The sequence below is a fragment of the Typha latifolia genome, chromosome 8 (assembly GCF_019914945.1).
Source record: "Typha latifolia isolate L0001 chromosome 8, TyphaL0001v2, whole genome shotgun sequence".
NCBI classification, from domain to species: domain Eukaryota; kingdom Viridiplantae; phylum Streptophyta; class Magnoliopsida; order Poales; family Typhaceae; genus Typha; species Typha latifolia.
Window position 1 is genome coordinate 302,408 of NC_133093.1, and position 22,703 is coordinate 325,110.

Here is a 22,703-nt window from a genome sequence, read left to right on the forward strand (position 1 = left end):
AAATGTCATCTCCTAAGCTATCTTTCCAACTCGGTGGAGAAAGGGTTGGATGATTTCAATTTGAACGGCACAGCCGACCTTTTCTCTGGTTCCACAATGATTATTTCTGAAAGTTTTTGAAACACCCAAACCTCCAAATACACGTGTAAACTGCGTGGGTAAATCTTCCCCACACGGTGTATCACATGACCTGTCAGTATAAGGATTTCATAAGGCACACAACAACACAATTTCACCATAAATAAACTCAATTATAAGAGTCCGGATACAAGTCCACAGACCACAACAATCATTCCAAATATACATCCAAAATACAATGCTAAAGTCCAAAATACAACATTGTCATCACGCCCTCGCAGGGGCTTAACACAACCAACAAACCTACTGGAAAGGAAAAGCAGCTACTCCTCGCTACCCGTACCTACGTCCCCTAGCTCTGAAAATAATACCACCACGAGGTGGTGAGCTTACAGCCCAGCGAGTAGAATTCATACAATCTAAAAAAATAATGAAAACACATGTGTATATCCAATGTATGCGTATATTTGCTAACGATAACGACATGCTTACTGAAAAGACTTACCACAATTTACTGAATCAATGCAATCGATAAAGATTACCAATCACTATCCTGGAACATGCTAGTTCCTAAACGTATCATGATAAGTTCACACAGATATATAGCTTAATACAATCTCTTATTCATACACATCTCAATCATAGGTTTTACATGTTATGCATAGCAATAAAATAATAGTTTAGTCATCTCAGACCTACCAAAGCATTAATCATACTTATCATCACTCACCGAGCTATTCACCACACAGGGTAAATACTCTCAAGAAATAATCATCCATCATATAATCATCCTTCAAGGGGGATATATAAACATCTAGCGGTAATGTCACCTACACGTGTATGGCGACACTACATGTGACCGGTTGTCTGTGGCCATCAGACTCAGGACCCCGGTCGTAAGCCCATATCTCACTCTCTCTAAATCATCACCGCCCTCGACGGGAGAATCGAGAGCCCTCGGCTCATCAATAGACGCCCTAACCCTGCGTCGTCGGGTACCGCTAGAGTTATATCCCCGCCTCGCAATCATATTCTTCTATCATCATAATCTAGTCCTAACTATGCAGCATAACTACCTGAATGCCACACAGGCTTCCCGACCTCAGGCGTAGGCCGCTAATAGTATAGTCATATAAGATACACTCTACCCTTAACCCTGGGCTGAGTGAGTAAGGGTACTGCATAGTCAGAATTCGACTACTAATGATAGGTGAAAGTGGTGCAGTGTTTATGAGTGTATAAAGCATGTTATAGTCATCATGATCATTACATTCTATATTCACAGTAATCATACATCTATGCAATGGTATACCATACAGGACACATGTAAAGCATTATCATACTAATGTTTATGCTACATTCAACCTTCTCATAATATAATGAGGAGCAGGTTATCAATAACTACATATGCAAAAGATATAACATGGTGTACTAACTACATGCATTAATACTGACATTTCCTACAGTGTCATGACAGGTATAATGACTATAATTATGTTATTCTAGATTTGTATAACTCTACTCGCCTGAGGGGTCTCCACAGTATGGTAAAACTCGTCAGTTAGCCGGCTCCTCCGGAAGCCCAAAATCCTCCTCACGCGGTGTCAATCCTATTAATTCACGTAAATAAGCCATACGTAATATTAGCGAACTAATAGAATTAATTATCTTATTAGCGTATTTATGGTTAGCAATTACATGAGTCAAGGGTCTCCTAAGGCGAGTCTTATGTTATCCTAAAATTCACATGATACTAATTATCATTACGAGGGATCATGCTGTGAAGAAGATAAACAGGGTTATAGGGTCCAAATGGCCCCAAATGGGCTAGGCTAGAGGCAATGGGTAGGCTTAAACCCAACCCAAAAAGCAATAGGGCCTTGGTGGGCTGGGTGCCCACCCACAGCCCACTCGAGTCTAGGTGGGCTGCGGCCTGTGTACTTGTGTATGCTTCTTTACTTGTTGTATAAGATGTAGTACTGTCTTTGTTCGAGTTTGCAGTATCTGCTTTTATGCCAAAAAGACCAACCATCATGATTCATGCCACTGTGGAGAAAAGCATGAGTTCATAAACTAAACCCTTAATTGATTAAGATAGAGATAAGTTGGTCAGAACCCAATGGATGGCAACCACATGCACCATTAATCCAAGAAAACATCAAGGCCATAGAGATAGACTCCATTAACAATGCACTTCTCCATGGAATATTAGCTAAAGCTAGGGATAGGGTAATATATGCAAAGAGGTGAAGGCCCACACAAAACCTCAACAACTTCCCAATCACTCTTTCCCACCAAACTTAAATCAAAAACTAAAGTTTAGACACATTGGGCTACACTACAAAGAAGAGGCATGTGACTCTACCTATTAATCAAATAGGAACAGGGAGAAGTTTTTGGTGGTCCTCCTCAGTGGTTTTTGTTTCTACTTTCTATGCTAATTTGTTGACACACATCATATTCATACACATGGAAACCATCCAAGGCAAAAGACAAAACTTTCTTATCATTGGTACAATTTTAATAACTCCACTTGAAGCAGTTATTTGAGGTGAAAAAGCTTTTGTTTTGTAAGCTTTAAAGAATGTAGAACATAATAACAGCACAAACTTTTAGAGTAGTGGATGAATTACTATAATAAAGAACTTTTTATTAGGAAAAACGGATCAATAATGATGTAAGAAAGAACATCATATATGTAGAGATTACATAAAAAAGTTAATACTCAGTGTGATGAGAAAAGAGGCAATTAGCTAAGTAAGAGCAACTACTACAACTGCTAGTGCCACTGCTGCTCTTAAATGTAACACTTCAAAATCCTAAAAGTTGTCTCTGGTGGTTGAGCCATCAAGATCATTAGCCACTATTCAAGCTTTTAGAGGATAACACATGTATCAGCAAACCATATGGCCATCTTGTAAAAGCTTGGAAGCTTTTTTAAAATTCTAGGCAATGCAAGTGAATCAAGTCTTATCCAAATACAATATTCTGGTACAATGAATCATAGAAATATGGCAGGATTTGAGAATGCATGTGATCTCACATCTTTTACCTGACAAAAGTTACTAATCAAGGGTGAATCTGCTAACTATATATTGGAAAACAGCATGGCTTACAGAGACATATACATCCTGAGTTTTAATTAATTACTATTGTGGCTTATGATAATCATAATTAATCTTTGTTGTGATACAGTAGCAACAATAATAACAAATAAACTAATAGGTTAATTACAGCTAGACTCTTTGAAATATTGCCTGTAACCCTTCGTATTTTTCTTTTTGTACATTTTTTGATGCTCTTATCTATCTAATATCTCTCGCCCACTGACGGTATTATGTGATTTTTTTCTAAAAAAGAAATTAAAAGAATAACCAACAGAAGATATATTTGAGAGGTTTTGATAACTCCATTGACAAACTACCACCTTATAAAATCATTGGGGAAGAGAGAGAGAGAGAGAGAGAGTAGAAACACTCTCAATAAATTTTGGTGCAAGTAGCTGGATAGGGAGAATGGTGAAGAGGTGCACTTGTAATAGGATATAGAGTGTGGAAGGCCAAAACAAACACTATCATGAGAGGGATGAGGCCTCCTTCCCCTCACCATCCAACACTAAATAATGATGACATGATGATATCCCACCCACTCCTTTCTCTCCCCACCCCTACAACCTCTTCTATCCTACTGATCTATTTACTATTGGATGCATTTTGAATCCTCCATCTCCTCCTCTCCTATGCTTGCCTTCAGAACTTGAGTTTGATTTGTTGGTGTGGGAGGTTGAAGCTGCCAGCATGATCTGAACTCATGTGGATTTATGTTATGGAAAAGAAGAGATAGTGTTTGATGTATATATCATCAGATCATCTTGCAGCTTCAATCACTCACCACCAACAAAAGATCTGGAGGAGCGGATCGTTTGCTCACTTCCACAGCGCTGCATGCCTACTTCTCTCTAGAGGTAAGCATGACTTGTTACATTCTTTTCATCTGGTTGTCAGCGCGGCATTTTCACGAATACTTAGAGTGCAGCTGCATTGAGCCATGATGTTTGCCAAATTGTTGTTACCTTCTAGCCTAAGATTATTTAGGGAAGGCAAAGACTTATTTGCATATCACCACCTACATTTTAACCTTATCGCAAAGCACTACCTCCCTATTTACCTTTTTCTCCTCACAGTATTTTGTAATATTTCTTGGAGATCCAACAGCTTGTTCTTTCTCCTTATGGTAGTTGATGAATGATTCCTTCTGTCTGTCCTCATCCACGTTTTTTTTATTATTTTATTTTTTTTGACAATAATTGTGTTTTACTTCATCAGTTCTTTTTATCATTTAAAAAAAATAATTAAATACTACTCATTTGATTTTTGAATATCTTAAAATGTGAATGTGAATGTTAGATATCCATACGACAGGATGTGTATAATAATAAAGATAAAATATAAGAGTATTCTTTCTTTCTTTTTTTGGATAAATTTTATAAACTTAGGATAAGGAAAACAAATATTTTTATATTTTTCATATGTTATTTTTCGTGAATAAATTTGTCCGCAAAGTGTTAACATGATCATGCGAAAAAATAAGAAAAAAAAAAACCCAATAATTTTGATGCTAATTCAATAATAACAACATGTGCATTAAGATCACCAAGCTATTCTTAGAGGGCCTTGTGCACACAAGAATAGCTTTTTTTTTTAATTATTATTATTATAAATAAGAGCTACAATCTGCTTATATTACCTAACCCCGGACTGAGGTCTCTAAGATCACTGTTTATTTGTGAAATAAGAATAACTTTATTCTAAAATAATTTCTTTTTTATTCTAATATAGTAACTAAATAATCATATTTAGCTTCTTTTGATATACTAATTCATTATTTTTTTTCACCTGAAAAAATTAATTTAATTATAACTCGAAATAATTTAAATCATAAAAAAGAAAATAAGGGACAAACTTGAATTAGAAAGTACTTTTCTAAAACAAACTTATTATTGGGTATTTGGGTCCGATCCGTACCCGATCCTAAACCGGGTGGCATGTAGGACCCGACCCGATAAATAAGGCATTCCAATGCTAAAATGCACCGGAGGAGAAGAATAAGGAGTTGATCGGAAATGGGCAGCGAGGGGAAGTCGAGAAAGCGGCGATCGTCTCCTTCTCCATCTCTCTCCGGAGGTGAAAAATCTCACAACGTTTTGTACTTTTTAGTTCCTATAATCCTTAGTCTTTACTCGTTTAGATGAAGAGGAGAGAAGTAGAAAGCATAGGAAGAGAGAGGATAGAAAGAGTCGAAAGGACGACTCCAAGGAGAAGAAGAAGCACAAGAGCGAGAAATCCCATAAACATTCCAGAAACCGAGATGGGAAAGGTTGGTTTTTGCTTAATTCGCTTTATTTGTCCTTATTATTTGGTTAAATTGATCTTTGAGCTATAAAAAACTCATATTTCGATACTTTTAGGGCATTTTCTCCATCAGTATGCACTGTATGGAGACGGTCTGTGATTCGTTCTTTGATAACTGGATATGAGTTTCATCTTTGGTCTAGGAATTGCTGAAAACTGAGTCCTAATTTAGGTTTTATTAAGATGTATTATGTTTGGATTAGTCTCATCTACCACCGCTTTTGCAGTATCTAAAGTCTGCCACATATCCATTTACCCACTTAGTTACTGGTTTTGATTTTAATTGCATTCTTGGTCTCCTTAGTGTATTTAAAGTACCATGATATACCTATCTATTCATCTAATTTCCAGGTCTTCTGGTGGACTAATATTTTGAGAGTTAGATGCCATATGCTTGTAGTTTTAGGTTTAGTACAACAAACTATAAACTTTGTTATGTAGACCAGGACAGAAATTTGTAGTCGCTGTTTATTGTATATTGTAACTTGGTTGGCATTTGGCGTATCTCTTTCATCCACTATGTTCTACATTTTTGACAGAGAAGGTATCCAAGGATAAGCGCAAGCATAGAAGGAAGGATGTAGATTCTGTGAGTAATCTGTCTTGCTTATCTTTTTGACAGCCTCTCCCTCATCTAGTAGTAAAGCAAATTTGGAAGTCAAATTTTAAATTTCTAAAGAAATTATATAATTCACAAGTTTTTTTTTTTTTTTTTTTGTGATACTATCCTTGAGAAATCGTCTTACCTTCAAACTGGAACCTAAGAGAAGTACAAGAAGATGGCTTCTGCGAAGAATTCAAGATGACATTTTATTGAAAAATTTGCATCTATAAATTAATTTAGTTTTCAGTTTTAATGAAATACTTCCATTGGGTTTCTCCTTTTAATCTGCATAGGCCACTTGCTATAGTAATCAACATAATCTTAGTACATTAATTATTTCCATGCAGGTTTTCTTGTAACTGAACATTATAATTATAGATAAAAAGGTTGCTACTGCATAAGTTCTGTGACTTACATGCATTGGAACATTTCATACACGATAATGATAACAAAACTTAGTGCAAGGTAAAACATTGAAAACAAGTAAGCCACTGAAACAAGATAATTCATCACCCCAGGGCCTCAAAATGATAATTGTTTTGTCAAATCTATTGGTTAACTATGGAATACGTTACTTGGTCTAACTGAAGGAATATGAACTTGTTTTGATCCAATGGTCCCTACAGTAGGAGTACATATTTTATTTCAAAGGGAGAGAAAGTTTCATCTAAGTGGACATGATATAAGATAAGATAGGCAACTTTGAACACAAGAAGCCTGACCGGATGGAAGGAAATGCAGCAAGATAACTTGCAAGACGAAATGATAAGCAACAAATATGTGGAACAACACCCCAACATGTGGAAGAATAACCAAACCAAGAGGGCATTGTGGCCATAAGATATTCTAATTTTCGTGTAATTTTATGCCAGAGTTCTGATGCTGGCATTTTTCTCTTCTAAAATAGGAGTTTGAAGAGCTTTCCAAAGATGATTATTTTTCCAAGAACAATGAGTTTGCCACCTGGTTGAAAGAAGAAAAAGGAATATATTTCTCCGACCTTTCATCTGAATCTGCACGTGATCTTTTCTCAAGCTTTGTCAAAGAATGGAACAACAGAAAGCTACAATCCCAATATTACAAAGGCATTGCCAGCGCACCACGTACAGCCCATAACTGGAAGATCAAGCATGAGAAGTAGCCTCTTGGCTTTTCCTCTTCAAATGATCCTTTGAAGCTTTCCAATGTCTTTTTGCCTTTTTATTTGTAAAATTGAGATTGTACCAGTTTCCTTTTTTTGTTTTTGAGTAGACGGATAAGCTTTGTATTACCTGCTGAGTAGCTTAACAGATGGCTTCAATCTTGGAGCATGAAATATCTTGGAGCATGAGTATATTCTCCACTCTCATGCGATAGTACATTAACATATTCATGTTCAGGCTTGTACTGGTTTTTCATATTCAGTAGTTGAAATTGTATGAGGCTGACATAGAAGCTTGCAAAGAAAGTCTAAAACCTTATTGTTGCCTAATGCTTGGATGGACAACCAATTGAATTTGGCAGCACATTAGAATTCCAGTTATATTTCATTGGTGCATCATCCTCTTGAAACTGAGAAATTACAAGCTACTAGATTTTTGGAGCACTCTTTGGTAATTGGTGAGTGATTTTATTTATCTATGCAATTTATATTAATGTTGAAAAGAACTTCAAGTAAGTAAGTAAGTAAGTTATTATGATGTATTATCGCATTAATCCAAAGTGGCTCTTTTTTTATATATCAGGGAGAATATTCTATTGTGTTTATAAAAAAAAAAAAATTTATTTTTATAATTTTAATGGTATATTATTATTTATCCAAATTTTAAAGAGAGGAAAATAATTTATTTTTTACAATACCAAGTGGCTTTTGTAATTTAATTGTATATAGTGTTCTGATTTAGCATATAAAACACATGTACATATTTTTTATAGTCGATGCACTCAATTTATATTTGCTATGCATATTAGAGTCCAATATTGTAAATCAAAAAATTAAATATAATTAAATTGCAAAAGATTATTGTTAAGGGCACATTTATCATTTAAAAAAATCAGTTTATTTCACGTGCAAGGTGCGTGCACAATATCATGGAGAGGCACGTGCAAATCACACGTACTTGAGAAGATCGGCTGATGGTTCTCTACTTCTCCTACTCCTAAAACCCTAGACCCAGACGAAGACCTCCAGTTGCATCCCTCTCGGTAAGCATTCCTTCTCCTTCTCCAGCTAGAATTAGGGTTTCGGTTCTCCCTGCGCACCGATCTCTCTATAGTATTAGCAAAGAAGTTATTAGTTGTTGCTTGTCGATTACTTGTCATTAGAGTTACTATCTTGGAAGTTTTTGGATCAATAATCTGGGCAATTTATATGTCCTATTACGTGTAGATCTCTTGGGGCGAGTAAGAATTCCAATCCACCAGGATGTATCTCCAATTCTACATCAATGAAAAGGGGGATAAGGTGTACACCACCAAGGTAACACCTTTTTCTTTGATCTTACTTTCTCTTTTGTAGGCTGGATAAAGTTTATTGGTCCTAGGTATGAACTCTTATATATATATATATATCATTAATTCGTTTACGGGTCTTCTATTTTATGAGGATTTTTTGAGGCGTAGATTAAGATTTTTGTTCAAGTGATTTATATTTGTATCCGAAATTATTTTTATTGACACTGGTAGTGTTCTCTTTGCAGAAAGAATCACCTCTTGGATTGGCAACACAATCTGCCCACCCAGGTAGAGATATTTGCTGAAGTAAAAGAATTCTGAATTTTTTTGTTCCTTATATTATACCTGCTCTTTCCTTTTTGTATGTTTCTAAGTGCCTGGATATGAAATTCTCATTCTTAGTTGGAGTCTTTGACCAAATTAGCCCTCCCAAATATATTTTTTACGTGTTTAGTACAATTTAAACGCGGCTTATATAGAAATTTCAAATCTTCTATAAACAATTGCCAATTTTTATGGAGAAATTTATATATAAGTAATTTTTCAGTTACTCTAGCATTTTTTCAGAGGATTTGAATTTTTTTATATAAATCGTTGATCCAATTAGCGCCTTATATTTAGAAGCCGCTGACTGGGTCAACGGTTTTTAGATACATCTAGTATTGTATTTAGGTTTTGAGATAAATTAGAATTACAAAGAAAATTAGGGGCAAAACTTAATTAGTAAAAAACTCTCTTAGTTGTGGGTTAGAAATTAAATATTAACTATAATGCCTTAACTGTGATCAGGTGTCTAAAGACGGTTATGATAAAGTTGAGAAGATTTGCTTTCTATTAGAATGGAATAGCAGACATATGCACCTGGTTTAGGCATATCATTGCACTATTATGGAGCATATAATGAGTTCCAAGTTATATATTCAGCAAGCTGCCATACTCGTGCATCTATATGTGAGCACTGGATTTTAGTGTTCCCCATACATTGCAGAATATCCTGGGACATTTTTTATATGTTTGCCTCGTGATCCTTTAAATTAACTCCTGCTAAGAGTTTCACTTCCCTGCACCTATAATTGCTTCTATACCCACACTCCTTCAGGAAAGGTTTTCCAAGATTTGCCGCTTACATTTACTTGAAAATAGTTTCACTGCAGTGAAATTTACACCTTACGCGTACATGGCTGCCTCTGGATGACAAACTTGAGATTAATCTTGACTCAGTGTATTAGACGAGAGAAATTCTTCAATTCTTGAAGTGATTTAATTTGATCTTAATTATGCAGATTGGGAAAAAAAACTGATTGCTTTTATCTGCTAACTTCTGTTATGGAGGTCTCAATGAATTACTGGATATAGTGAATCTTTGTTTTCATTTCTTGATCAGAAAAATCTATGACAACTTATAATGTGCTTAAACTTAATTAATGTGATGCAGCTCGCTTTTCTCCGGATGACAAGTATGCTAGACAACGGGTCCTTTTGAAAAAACGATTTGGCTTGCTGCTGACCCAGCAGCCTCCTCTTAAATACTGAGAAATATAATGTGGAGCTGTGCGCGATTGCTTGTACCACACTTTCAAGAGGAAGAGCCATGCAGAATTTTAATCATATAATGTATTATGTCGTTTACAAATCCAGTTTAGTTAGTGCTTTTGCATGTTCCACTGAGACCTTTTAATGAATTTCCTGGAAGCATGAATGTAAAATGAGTTTGACTACTTAAAGCAGTCTATTGATGAAGCTTGTACTTTGTGCACTTCAGGGTTAAAGTGTAGTGCAAGCTTGCTGTTTCTTCTTCTCTTTTTCTTCCTTCATGTTAATATCTAACTGGTCTTGTTATCAAAGATATATAATCTTCTCATCAGCATTCTCTTCCTATTCATGGATGGTGGATGTGGGGTTGAGTATAATGGTGTGTGATTTTTATTCTTTTCTTTTCTTCAGAAATTTTAGTTGAGCTTACCATCTTCAAAAACCAAAAAATAAATTAAATCAATAAGCTTAAAAGGGGAACATTTGATTCACCTGATGAGGAGCGAGAGCTCACTCGAAATTAAGGCGAGAGATTTCTCTTTATTATTTGTTTATGCAACAAGAGGTGAATATTGTACCTCTTTATTATTTAACCTCCCCAAACTAATTGTCAAAGGAGGGTAATATTTTTGACCTCGCAATTGCATCGATAGTAACCGTTAAATTGAAAAACCAATTCTAATGGATACTTTCACCTCACAGATGCATTGATGCATAGTAGAATACTTCCACCTCATAAAAAAAATAACAAGGATAAAACCAAATTATCACGAGTCACAGCTGCAACTCTGAATCAACACATTCAAAAGCACTAATGCATAGTAGAATACTTGAATTTTGCACTGCATAACACATGCACAGAAAAAGAAATGGAAAAAGCCCGAGCCTTGATTATTAAGTGGAGATGCTCGGTCGCTATCAAAATGATGACTTTGCGGCACACAAGCTGATTAAGGATCATTAGTTAAAATTTCAAAGAAATGGCTCAATGCTTTGCATCTTCTTCCTCGCAGAATTTGGCATATTTGTCAGAGTCCATCAAGGAATTCAACTCAACCGCATCGCTCATTTTGACCTTTATAATCCATCCTTCCTCATATGGGCTCCCATTAATCTGACAAAAAATTGTCTTTACTCTTCAGTAATTCAGTCCAGCATTCAACTCAGAAAGTGCAAGAGGAGCAAATGGTAGGTTGATCAAATAAGACAACTGATCATAGCAAATAGATTGGAAGTTACAGAATCCAGAATATATTAATTAAAGGAATTGTTTCACAGTTTTCTTGGGAGAGCATCAGCTAATCAGCACAACAGCATGAAAGTTTAGAGTCCAAAGAACATTAACAACCTATAGAAGAATGGTAAGAGTTGCAAGATATTCTTTAATTTTCTGGAGAAGTTCAAGAATTATATAAAAATAAATCAAGGGGTAAAGCAATCTTACACAATTCACCGTCAATCACCTTGTGCTTTGGCAAAAAACGAAGTGTTTCAGAATATCAAAGACATTTACTGCCATAAAAAAGCAAATAAAGGAACTGGAATCTCTGGAGATGACTAGAAATTCAGAAACATTTATGAAGCGATCACACCAAGAATTGAATGAATACTTTTACTGAATCCTTATATGATGTGAAGTTTTCTCAATCAAGTCAGTGAAGCTTTACAACCAATACCCTAAGGAGATTCTTGTCAAGTGTTAGGGTATCTAATATCATCCAGATGATTCAGAGGTAGCTTGGTAAGTATCTACAACATTACAAACTAATAAATGAAGAGGATTATAGTAGCAGACCTTAACAGGCTCTTGCACATTGTTTTTATTTCGTACTGAGGGGAAAGACTAATCCAAAATGAGAAGGCTACCAGATACTTACCAGTCCAGGAGAGTCACTTAGCCCACTGTTAACTTCAACTACTTCACCCGTAACAGGAGAGTAGATGTCACTGCTTGCCTTGACACTTTCAACTGCACCAAAATTCTTTCCCTGCGTCACAGTGGCACCAACTTCAGGCAGTTCCACATACACAACATCACCTAAGTGGTCCTGAAGTCAGACAAACATCACAGAATTTGTAAAAATGACAATCCATCAAAGAATAGATATAAAATTTGATCATAAGAAGTTTTCTACTCTTGTATAAGTTAGAGATAAAGTTGTGATGACTGGTGCAAGTATCATTCTAAAGTGAAAAAAAAAATCTTACAATCAAATATTTCATGTGGTAGTATTCTTAGATGCTGAAAGAACAAGTATGTGGAAGAATGTTCCCTAGCACAGTTTAGCAAATTGAGATGAAAGAGCAACCTGAGCATGGTCTGTTATCCCTACTGTTGCAGAATCACCATCAATTTTAGCCCACTCATGCGTGTCAGCATATTTCAATTCCTTCAGAACTGCCAACAAATATGATCTTGATAGTATCAGTTCTGTCTGTTACAGATCAGTTCTTGCAGAGGTTAAATCCAGATAGTAGCCATTGTTATAAGTACAATTTCCTTAGGAACTCCTCCAAAGGTCTTATATTCACATAGTACATATTTATATACATAATATATACATACATAAATTAGAAATGGCATAACTCCATCAATGAAACAAAAGACAAACCTAAGCAACAATAAGTTTACCAGGTCCAGCTCACTCAAAGGGAAAGCAAATCAAGAGGCAAAACTTTTTGTAGAAGACATGAAAATATGATGAACCTAGCTGAGGACACCATTGATGACTATATTTTTTGCATGACTACTATGAAAAAGAGAGAACAGGGAGACCAAGTAAAGGGGTTACTGACAAGTAGATTGTTTCTGATGTGTTTGCAAGCTTGAAGCAAAACAAGTTGTAAAATTCCATTTACCACACTGCATGGGTGTGGTGTTTTTGGTGATTTCACAAGGATGATCCATAAAACAGGATTGAAGGGAAGAAATAGGCCACAATATCTCAGGTCCACACATTAATCAGTTAAAGCCTCAAAGGTATATGCTAAAATAGAGAGAAGGGAAGTGCAAATAACAAGTAAAATCCCACTCAAGGCATCCAACAAATATTTATAAGAATTTGGCTACATGAACAAATCCAGGAATATTAAGAAAATCTCATTAGATGAAAACACATTTGATCTAAGACCCAGGAACTGCAAGAGAAGATCCCTCACTTGCTGGCAGTTAATATTTGAACTTATTTGAACATATGAGTTTCAAGGTGATCGTATTAAATTATTTGCAAGAAACATGTACATCTACAATATAAAGAAACTTACTAAAAAAACCTCTTCCGTTAGGAGATTTGTATGCCATGATATTCAGTAATTATCTTCCGTTTCTTTCAAATCAACAACATTAAACAACAATTAAAGAACAACAAAGACAAAAAACTACAAGATCATTCATTAAGAAACAGAGATCTACTAACTGCATAACCAGTCAAATCATCAAACACAACTACTATCTGAGATCTCTAATGCACTTATTTTGCATCAACAAAAATAGACCAAGCATTCCAATAAAATATAACACGCCGACAATAATAGAAGATTAAAAATGATCAAGGCACTTATTAAAGAAAAAGGTGACAAATTTATATCAAAGCAAAAAAAAAAAAAAAAAATCCAGAAACCAACAAAATCCCACCAAGGAAAATCCAATCTTTAGCTGATAAAACACGATTTGACGAGCAAAAAACTGGGATCAAAGGAAATAAGACATAAAGAGGAAAAAGAACGATTTGTTTTTTCGAGATTTACCGGAGGAGAAGCCTCTGTGGAAGGTGGAGATCCTTAGGTACGAGGCGGCTCTCGAAGCCCACAACAACCTCGATGCCATGATCCCAACTCTTCTCCTCCCTCCGCGAACTCTCTCGCCTAATAAAGTTGATACTGCGTATAGTTTTCTCTCTCACTCGCGTGAGCTACTTGGTCCACCACCATCTTATTGTCACCCACCAAGGGCTACTAATTGGACCCGGTCCGGTTTTATTTGGACCCGATCCAAATTAAACCGGATCCATTTCCTTTTGATTTTTTTTTCTTTTTCTCTTTTATCTTTTAACCTCTCTTTTAAAAATTATTGGGAATTAAAACCCCAAACTTAAATTTTGGTTTATTCTTAAAAACCGACTTAGAAAGATATTTGGAATGTATATTTCACTCAACTATCGTATAATTTGCTTTTATTATCATTAACACCCTATTTTATTCGGTCAGAATTTATTATTCGGCCTTATATTTTTATTTTTATTATCTAAAAAAGTACTCCATAAATTATTGCTTATTTTTAAAAAAGAATCAATTATTTATTTTTGGTGATATATTGACCTTATTCACTATAAAAAAAAATCTCTAAAATGTCTTTTATATTTAATAATCAGTTAAAACTTTTAATTAAAAGATGAAATGTAAAATGTGACTTATTAATTTTAGGCCCTATAAAAATGTTGAAAGTAAAATAATCAACATTTTTTTATTAACAAGGCTGAGAGGTTTTCCATATCCAATATTCTTAGTATAATTATCTCTTATATTTAACTCCCAACAAAATAGAGATTGTTTCATCTTTGACCTTAAAAATATCTCTCCTATACTTTAAAAGTCTTAAACCAGCCTATGTACTTACGAATTACAACTAAATAATTAGCGGTCATCGTTGGATTAATCTCACGGGTTGTGACGGTAAGCAGCGTTGAGAAGAGTAAACCTTTCAACAAGAAAAAAACAAAACAAACTCACCCACACCTACCCACCCACCCAACTCGGAGTTGGTGAATGACGCAGACGCCCGCAATACGAGGTAGCATGCATTCCTTTCCTGCTTTTAACTACATCTGTGTATGTGTTCAAATTTCAAATTTTAAATTCATAGTTTCTACCGATATATATATATATATATATATAAAACTGAAAGACCTTTGTTATCATATAGATAGATAGACGAGCTAAATTTAACTCGAAATGCAGGATTGATTATTCTGAGGTAAGGCAAAATAAATGGGAAGGTAGTAGTAGATCCACCTTTACTTACACCATCCAAATCTTCTCCATTACTTACTTATAAAAGTTCTAGTGCAAGTGGTGTTATCATATGTAGTCTTTTAATTATGCACATATAGACAACACAAAAGTGTCGAGAGTATTATAATATTGCCACTTGACATAGTAGTAACAGTTTGAACAGTTGGGAGTAACAATTTCTCAGAATTTACCTTTTGTGCTGCATACAAATGTTGTCAAAGAAAAAAAGAGTAAAAGTGAAAACATGCAGATAGAAGCAGTCAAATTTTAAAGAAAGACAGTTTTCACCTCCTTGTGCATTGATCTGACTATAGTAGTGACCTGCTCTATTTGCTCTTCACTGGAACATGCAGATAGAAGCACTTTGGCAGTCCCTCCATCTGGGTAACACCCAGCATCAATCATATCTTCAAAGATATCCAGGCATTTCTTGTACTGTTTCTTCCGGGAGTAAGCACCTATCCTCGAAGTCCAAGTCACGACGTCGGCTTTTAGTCCTCGATCGGCAATCGACTGAAATAGCTCTTCCATTCTACTGAAAAAGCCTGCCCGGCCATAGATGTTAATCAAGATGTTGTAGGTGCTGATATCCACTTCATAGGGGCCATTTTCCATTGCAGTTACGACCTCTTCCATCTTATCAAACCGTCCAACCCTTCCATAAGCGTTGAGCATTGAATTCAGCAAGAAGGTGTCAGGTTTCAGACCGGATTTATGCAACTGGTTCATGATGTCTTCACACTTCGGGATGTTTCCAGCCTTCGAGTAGGCAGACAGGAGTAACATGTGGGACTTCATGGTAGGTGTCATTCCCTGTCGCTTCAGTTCTTCGAATGCAGCTTCTGCGTCTGCAGAAAGAGTGTAGCCAATTGAGTGAATAAGTAATACTAGAACATAAATCAAATGTTCATATCTGACAACAATAAAATGTTCAATCTGGTATACTGCTACTGCTTACAGAACCTAAATGAAGTCATACTAGAAGAGGCCATATTTTCTGATACTACTGAAATCTTCACACTGACAGAGTTCAGCTGGGACAATAGGATCACAACTTTAATAAGGTTTAAGTAACTACCAAAGGCAACATGAAAGGAAGTCTTCAGAATTCTAGTACCTTCATGAAGACCAGCTCTTCCAAATGCATCTACCAAAATGTTATATGAAGCTCTGTCAGGCTCACATCCCATGTGGCGCATCAGAGAGAAGATTTCAGAAGACCCAAATGGAAGACCTGCACGACTGAGACAATGGAAGTTGAAGTTTCACTGTAACTGGTGATGATTAAACAAGAATTACCTTAAAAAAATTCAAAAGGTTGGTCTTTACCTGTAAGCTTCCATTAGAGCATTATAGGCATACACATCAGGCTCATGCCCAGCTTCCTGCAATTCTTCAAATACTTCTTCTGCCTTATCACAAAGGCCTTCCCTTGCAAAGGCATTAATTAGAGCAGTGTAAGTGCAGATATTTGGCTTGCACCTTGCAGACTTCATCTCATTGAAAACTTTTAGGGCCATAACTGATTGGTTGGCCTGTGACAGAGTACACAAAGTATCATGTCAGAGGACAAGAATTTTAGTGGCAGAAAGGTTGATGTGGGATGCATTAGACAGAAAGGAAGGAGTTACCTTCCCATACAGATTAATCATTATTGTATAGGTTTCAGTGGAAGGCTCGCACTTATCTTTCTTCATCCTCTGGAAGATCTCCACCGCCTTATGAGTATATCTTCCTTTCAGTAATCCATCAATATACGCATTATAAACAACTGCACCTGAGCAAAATTGATGCTCTTTCTGCATAAATGCATGATTTGATAATAATGAATAGCTTCATAAGAAACTTAAAGAAGAAACAGATTTTCCAGAAAAAACTTTTATCTGGAAGAACATTTTCCAGAGATAAAGGTGAGTTGCAGAAGTATACTTGGAGAAATCCCATTTTTCCGCATTTCGGTAAAAGCAGCCTCAGCCTTGTGTAGCAATCCAGATGTACAGTAAGCTCTCAAAAGAAGAGCATATGTATCTTCAGTTGGAACGCATTGAGCTTCCAAAAGATGCAAGTAAACTGATTCTGCCTTATTTAACTTAGACTTCTGGCAGTATGAATCGATGAGCAAATTGTAGCAGATTACATCCGGATGGAATGAACTCTTATACAATATCCACTCACAGACCTATAGAAAACATTTCCAACAGATCAAAACTCAGGATTATCTCCATAAAATAAATAAAGATACATCAACTATCAGTCATAGTCTCATAGAGAAATAGATACCAATTTGTTACAGTGTATAATCATGAAAATTTGTTGTATTTCTGCAGGCAGGATCCATCATTCGTAATCGCTGGAGTGACAAATTATTCTGATTCTGAAGTCTTAGAGATCCAATAGTGTGCAATAGAGGTTATTTGACTCTTTTATAAATGATCACCAGCTCTTTAAAACTATAGTATGCATCGTTTCATGGATAAACTTATCTCACAAACTAATTAGTCAGAAGAATGTAATTTGGTGAGCTCTGATTCTCTCTAACTTCCGCCTCTACTATTTAAGTTCATGCAACTTAGAAAGGAATCCGATAAAGTTCTAAATAAATTAGCGAAAACAGTACAGATGGATGTGAGATGATAAAGTTCGATTAAGAAGCTCAATTATTCTCCAAACTACATGGTCAATTACAAAGCTAACTGAAGCGCAGTACCACAAACTGGCACTTAATGTGCTTAATCCTGACAGGATCACAATCTAATCACCAGTAATAAATAAATTACAAGGTCGGGATTCTTCTTACTAGTAAGATAGGATCCCATTCTTTGTTTAGACGAAGTTGCACAGCTACATTTATTAGGTCATCCCACAGATTGTGAGTAGGAGGGAGACTGTCGAGCGATTTCCAGACTTTGGTAACATCTGCTTCCATCTGAACAAATTCTAGAATCTGCTGAGCCATGGGGCTGAGAACAGGGAAGACTCCATCGACAAACCCAGATCCATACTTCCATCCTCTTCCCCTTAGTGAGCCACCTGTGTGTGCTCAATCATCAAGCAGACATAGATTGCCCCCAACAAGATTGCAGAAAAATAAAATAGATTGTAGCATTAAGACAATACATTTGATAAGACTGAAGATCTACATGTGATACCATTTACTAGCATGCAAACAATTTCAAACTTACAATACTAATAAGGCGAATCATACTGAATCCGAGGTTGATTAAAATCTTAGATGGATCCAAGATATGAGGACAAAGAATATCAGACTAGCATATACCAATTAAAATAAAAATATAAGACAACAGTATTACCCCTTTTTCTGGAGAGCTTTTTGTGATCAAGGATTCTCCACTTCCCACGTTTGTCAAGGAAAACGCTCTCATTATTCCTTTTATTGATATTGACATTAGAATTCTTGCCTCTCTCTCTTGTAACATTTTCATGAGCAACGAGTTTTCTTGGTTCTGAGAATGGATAATGTACTGCTGCCTCAATCAAAAACCTACAGTAGAGAGAATAAGACATAAATACAAATTCATAAACCTAGACTGGTCTGACAAACTGCCTTCTTTACAAAAGGAAGGGAAAATTAAAAAATCACTACAATAGTTAAAATATATTCAAATATGAAGAATAACTGAGCATCATAGGGAGTCAAGGAACACATAATCATAGCCCATGTCATGCAACCTTAATGACATTTTGCATAGTCTCATATAATTTTTTAAGTCAATTTTAATTAGGGACTGAAATATATCAAAATCTATTCGACACTTAATGACTAAAATCCAAATAGCATATGCATCAAGCTCAGTGTGTTTTGAAGAAGGAATGACTTACAGCTTTAAAATTTCTATGATTTCTATCTGAAAAAAATAGTTTAAAACATACAAAACAACTTTATCAGCTATTCCAGAAGGATACTACTTCTGCTAGATCAATTTTTTGCGACAAAATTTCAGGATATTGGTCTTAATGTTGGTACAAAACCAAACTTCTATAAATTGATAATGTAGGGCTCAAAAATGTATTTCCTGGCTCTATATTGATACTTCTCTTTTTTCATTATATAAAGATAAGGAGTACCTTATGCATTAAAAGAAGAACATCTCTATCCAAATGCCAAAAAAAAAACTATTTTCCATTAATCAAATTTATTTCAATTCACCTTTCTAAAGCAATGGAACTAAAATCCCAGTAAAGAAGCTATGCATTCTGCAACCCAAACACCATAAAGATGAATTATGAAACATAAAACCAAATGGAAATATTGTACAAGAAACCATTGATTATACGACTATAAAGTTCCAGCCTTGGGGAAAAAGCCCAACATCTAAAGGGCAAAAAGATTCAGGCATGAAAGAATGAGAACGGGTAAGGAGTGATTACATGGGCATGGAAGAATGAGTTACTGCTCTGCTTCAAAACTGCTGCTATGTTCGTTGAGTGGAGGTGAGATAAGGAGAGAGAAATCAAAATATCTCCTTTTCTTCTTGTCCTTTTCTATTTCCTTTTGGTGATAATATTTGCAGAAAACACCACTTATGAAGAGATTTTCTGAAATAATAATGCAGTTAGAATATTTCTTAAACTAAAGATGATCATTTTCAAATATATACAAAGAACGAGAACTTTTTTGTAAATGTATGAAAAAAGGGGTGGTTTCATGTAATATGATTAAACTGTAGGTGGTTAATTGTAAGAAACCCCTGAATTTATACGGATAAAATGCTAAGCTTGAGCCCTCACTGTTAGCCATGGCTGCAACATTCACGACTTCCTTCTCTCTCCTCCGGTTCGCTCTCTCTCTCTCTCTCTCTCTCTCTCTCTCTCTCTCTCTCTCTCTCTCTCTCTCTTCCCTCCTCTCACTCGCGTCCTTAATTTTTTTTCTCTTTCTCTCTCTATCTAATCTATCTCTCCTTCGATTCAAGCAGGCGTGCTCGTCTACTGCGAGCTTATACAATCCCAAATGCCTTCTCGAACACCTCCTTAGATCGCTTCCGACCTACCTCTGCTCCTCTTCACCCTCAAAGGTTAGCCAAATTTTATCATTTTTATCTTATTTAGATGTATCTGCGCTGTGTTTGATTTCCTAGATTCTTTTTTCCTTTTGTGTGTGTGTGTGTGTGGCGGGGGAGATCTTCATTTTTCGGTTGGATTGTAGGGCGGAAGGATGTAATATTCTAGTAAAAGCTACATCTTTTTTCATGTTTCTTATCCTAATTTCCTTTTTCGTATTAGCATGTTTTAGTGGAATTTGACAGACAAATGTTTGGTGAATTGTCACAATGAAGGACATAGTATTGGCAACAAAGCATGCCTCATAGTTATGTTTAATTGTATTTGGGAATATTCCTAGCTACCATTTTCTTAAAGTGATTAATTCTATAAGTTGCAGTGCTTGTTGAACAAATAATAATGGATGACATGTGTCTTTCTGGAGAAGAGTTGACTGTTGGATTTATTGGTTGAAATGACCACTATGATGATTGAACCAGGCAAGGATGGCCTTGGTTTCAAGTCAGGGTGAGATGAGGATGGCATAGTGAGCCTATGGGATAACATTGTGGGTCAATTAGAAACTTCCTATGCCTTTTGGTGAAAGAAATTCAACATGAAAATTTGTCCCTTGTTTGAGTATGTGCAGTGTAGGTTTAACTGCAAAGGGTGCTAAAGCATCTTTAGCTCTGTCGAGAGACCCAGAAAGGGATAAAACATAAGAACCCTTAAGACCATCGGGCAAACAACCTGCATTTCTTTTTTCTTTGTTGTCTTTTAGGTATGTTTCACGGTTTATCCATTTAATGGGTATTTCAACAATACTTCAATTTACCATTAGAAGAACAAATGAAAGAAGGCAGACTGGTCTAGCTAAAATTTTCCAATATATCTGCTCTTTTGGTTGCTTGAATTAATATCTCTACATCCACACTTATCTTTCTTTCTTTTGTTTTTGTTTTTCTTTTTGTTTGCCTTTTGAACTCATTTTCTTTCTACAGACTACAAGTTCCAGGACCTCCAGTTTTCAATTAGCATGCCTTCCTTGTATCTTGCTCATTAACATGGGTTTAAATATGTTACTTTGAGGCACTGGAATTTTGTAATTTTATATAATCTGAAAGTTCTTCTGTAATCACCTCCTTGTTTTATAGTCTACTAGTTGGTTAGATTCACAATTATCTTACTATTGATAATTTGTTAACTCAGATTTGTGCACTACATTACTGCCTCAATAAATGAAGAAGCTTCCGCCAGAGCAGCTGCAGCAACTGCAGATGATGGAGGCCCAACCATGTATAGATCTGACTCCTTTGCTTATCTGTTCCATTTAAGAATTAAGATGTCCTTGCCATTGGATGTAGTCATAAATTCATTACCTTTGTTTATTGTACTAGATTTGACAAGATTATTTCAAGGGAAATTCCTTCAAGCATTGTCTTTGAGGACGAGAAAGTATTGGCATTTAGAGATGTTAACCCGCAGGCTCCTGTTCATGTTCTAATCATCCCAAAACTTAGGGATGGTTTAACCCAACTAGGAAAGGTACTTTGAAGTACTCCTTCCTCCAATCTTACTTTATTTCTACATGTGCAAGAAGGTATGTTATCCTAGAAAGAAAAGAAAATCAGTTTATAAGGTTCTTGATACTTACAATCTACTAGTACCCTAGTAGGAACCTCATTGGCTTTCTTATCTGTTCTATTTTGTGTTAAAAGAATTGTTGAGATGTATAGGCATGTTTTCTTTTATGCTATCAGATCTTAGAAAATCAACAACATGATTCACCGTAATTCAGTTTTCAAACAAAATTGAATTTGTGTCCATTTTCTACGTAAACAAAATAGGTTGTGCTTTTTATTGTCACATGTTGTCTATCATCTAATAGGGAAAGCAATGTGGTATTACACTATTACCTCCAAATAACTGTGTTTTGATATTGTTTCTATCCAGGCTTATGCAAATCAACTTATAGTGCTCTGATCTATTAGATTTTTAACTAGATAACTGGTTTTCTTTGTTTAGGCTGAACCAAAGCATGCAGAGGTTTTGGGTCATCTTCTTTATGCTGCAAAGGTAGTGGCCGAGAAGGAAGGCATTGCTGAAGGATTTCGCGTCGTCATCAACAGTGGTCCTGCTGCATGTAAGCATGCCTTTACTGCTGCTCTATCCCCATTGTATCATTATTTGCAAATTTTGTGATGCTATATCCTCATGACAATCTCTGCTCTCAGGTCAGTCAGTCTATCATCTGCATTTGCACATACTTGGAGGACGGCAGATGAAGTGGCCTCCTGGTTGAGTTATCCACTACATTGACTTTCGAATGCTTTTAATTGTTCCTATGGATAGTTTCTCTTTTTTTGTAATCCCCATCTCTGTAAAGAGTAACAATGAGTGGTACTTTGAACAATTTATTGGCATTGCTGCTCCATTGGCACATAATCTTTTAACTTCATATATAGATTGGACAAAGTGATACACCATTCTGATATGTATGTAAGATAATTAGGACAAACTTTCTAAGGAACTGCTCTACCCCATGATGGAAAGCTTGTTCTCCTTACTCCCTCCTTTTAAGCCATGAGCTCTTAGGCCCTCAACTTTTCAAACTTTATTTCTAGGTCCAACTTCTT

At 35.7% G+C, this 22,703-nt stretch overlaps 5 protein-coding genes across 6 annotated transcripts; 3 read left to right on the forward strand and 2 right to left on the reverse strand.

Moving 5' to 3' along the window:
* The first annotated feature begins 5,152 nt into the window (after positions 1-5,152).
* On the forward strand, positions 5,153-7,564 carry LOC140794314 (uncharacterized). 2 transcript variants are annotated; one of them, XM_073146299.1, is made up of 4 exons: positions 5,153-5,261; positions 5,326-5,454; positions 6,029-6,078; positions 7,001-7,564. In XM_073146299.1, exons 1-4 carry the CDS (start codon positions 5,201-5,203, stop codon positions 7,232-7,234), a joined length of 474 nt encoding a protein of 157 aa, XP_073002400.1. In that variant the 5' UTR covers positions 5,153-5,200; the 3' UTR covers positions 7,235-7,564. The 2 variants fall into 2 exon arrangements, with proteins under 2 accessions (XP_073002400.1, XP_073002401.1); XM_073146300.1 differs by having other exon boundaries at positions 5,173-5,261; positions 5,332-5,454.
* A 607-nt stretch (positions 7,565-8,171) lies between these two features.
* Positions 8,172-10,322, forward strand: LOC140793540 (H/ACA ribonucleoprotein complex subunit 3-like protein). The gene is made up of 4 exons (XM_073145064.1): positions 8,172-8,277; positions 8,462-8,551; positions 8,772-8,814; positions 9,962-10,322. Exons 2-4 carry the CDS (start codon positions 8,498-8,500, stop codon positions 10,057-10,059), a joined length of 195 nt encoding a protein of 64 aa, XP_073001165.1. The 5' UTR covers positions 8,172-8,277; positions 8,462-8,497; the 3' UTR covers positions 10,060-10,322.
* A 444-nt stretch (positions 10,323-10,766) lies between these two features.
* Positions 10,767-13,987, reverse strand: LOC140793539 (glycine cleavage system H protein 2, mitochondrial-like). Its single transcript, XM_073145063.1, has 4 exons — positions 13,807-13,987; positions 12,369-12,457; positions 11,937-12,107; positions 10,767-11,173 (listed from the first exon to the last, which is right to left on the reverse strand). Exons 1-4 carry the CDS (start codon positions 13,883-13,885, stop codon positions 11,045-11,047), a joined length of 468 nt encoding a protein of 155 aa, XP_073001164.1. The 5' UTR covers positions 13,886-13,987; the 3' UTR covers positions 10,767-11,044.
* A 1,245-nt stretch (positions 13,988-15,232) lies between these two features.
* LOC140793350 (uncharacterized) lies at positions 15,233-19,590 on the reverse strand. Its single transcript, XM_073144781.1, has 8 exons — positions 19,459-19,590; positions 18,381-18,571; positions 17,867-18,099; positions 16,999-17,248; positions 16,701-16,846; positions 16,399-16,604; positions 16,187-16,311; positions 15,233-15,917 (listed from the first exon to the last, which is right to left on the reverse strand). Exons 1-8 carry the CDS (start codon positions 19,464-19,466, stop codon positions 15,337-15,339), a joined length of 1,740 nt encoding a protein of 579 aa, XP_073000882.1. The 5' UTR covers positions 19,467-19,590; the 3' UTR covers positions 15,233-15,336.
* A 229-nt stretch (positions 19,591-19,819) lies between these two features.
* LOC140793884 (14 kDa zinc-binding protein-like) lies at positions 19,820-22,553 on the forward strand. Its single transcript, XM_073145648.1, has 6 exons — positions 19,820-19,864; positions 20,004-20,102; positions 21,277-21,363; positions 21,465-21,612; positions 22,093-22,210; positions 22,302-22,553. The coding sequence occupies exons 1-6, from the start codon at positions 19,827-19,829 to the stop codon at positions 22,367-22,369; spliced, it is 558 nt and encodes a 185-aa protein (XP_073001749.1). The 5' UTR covers positions 19,820-19,826; the 3' UTR covers positions 22,370-22,553.
* Positions 22,554-22,703: the final 150 nt, after the last annotated feature.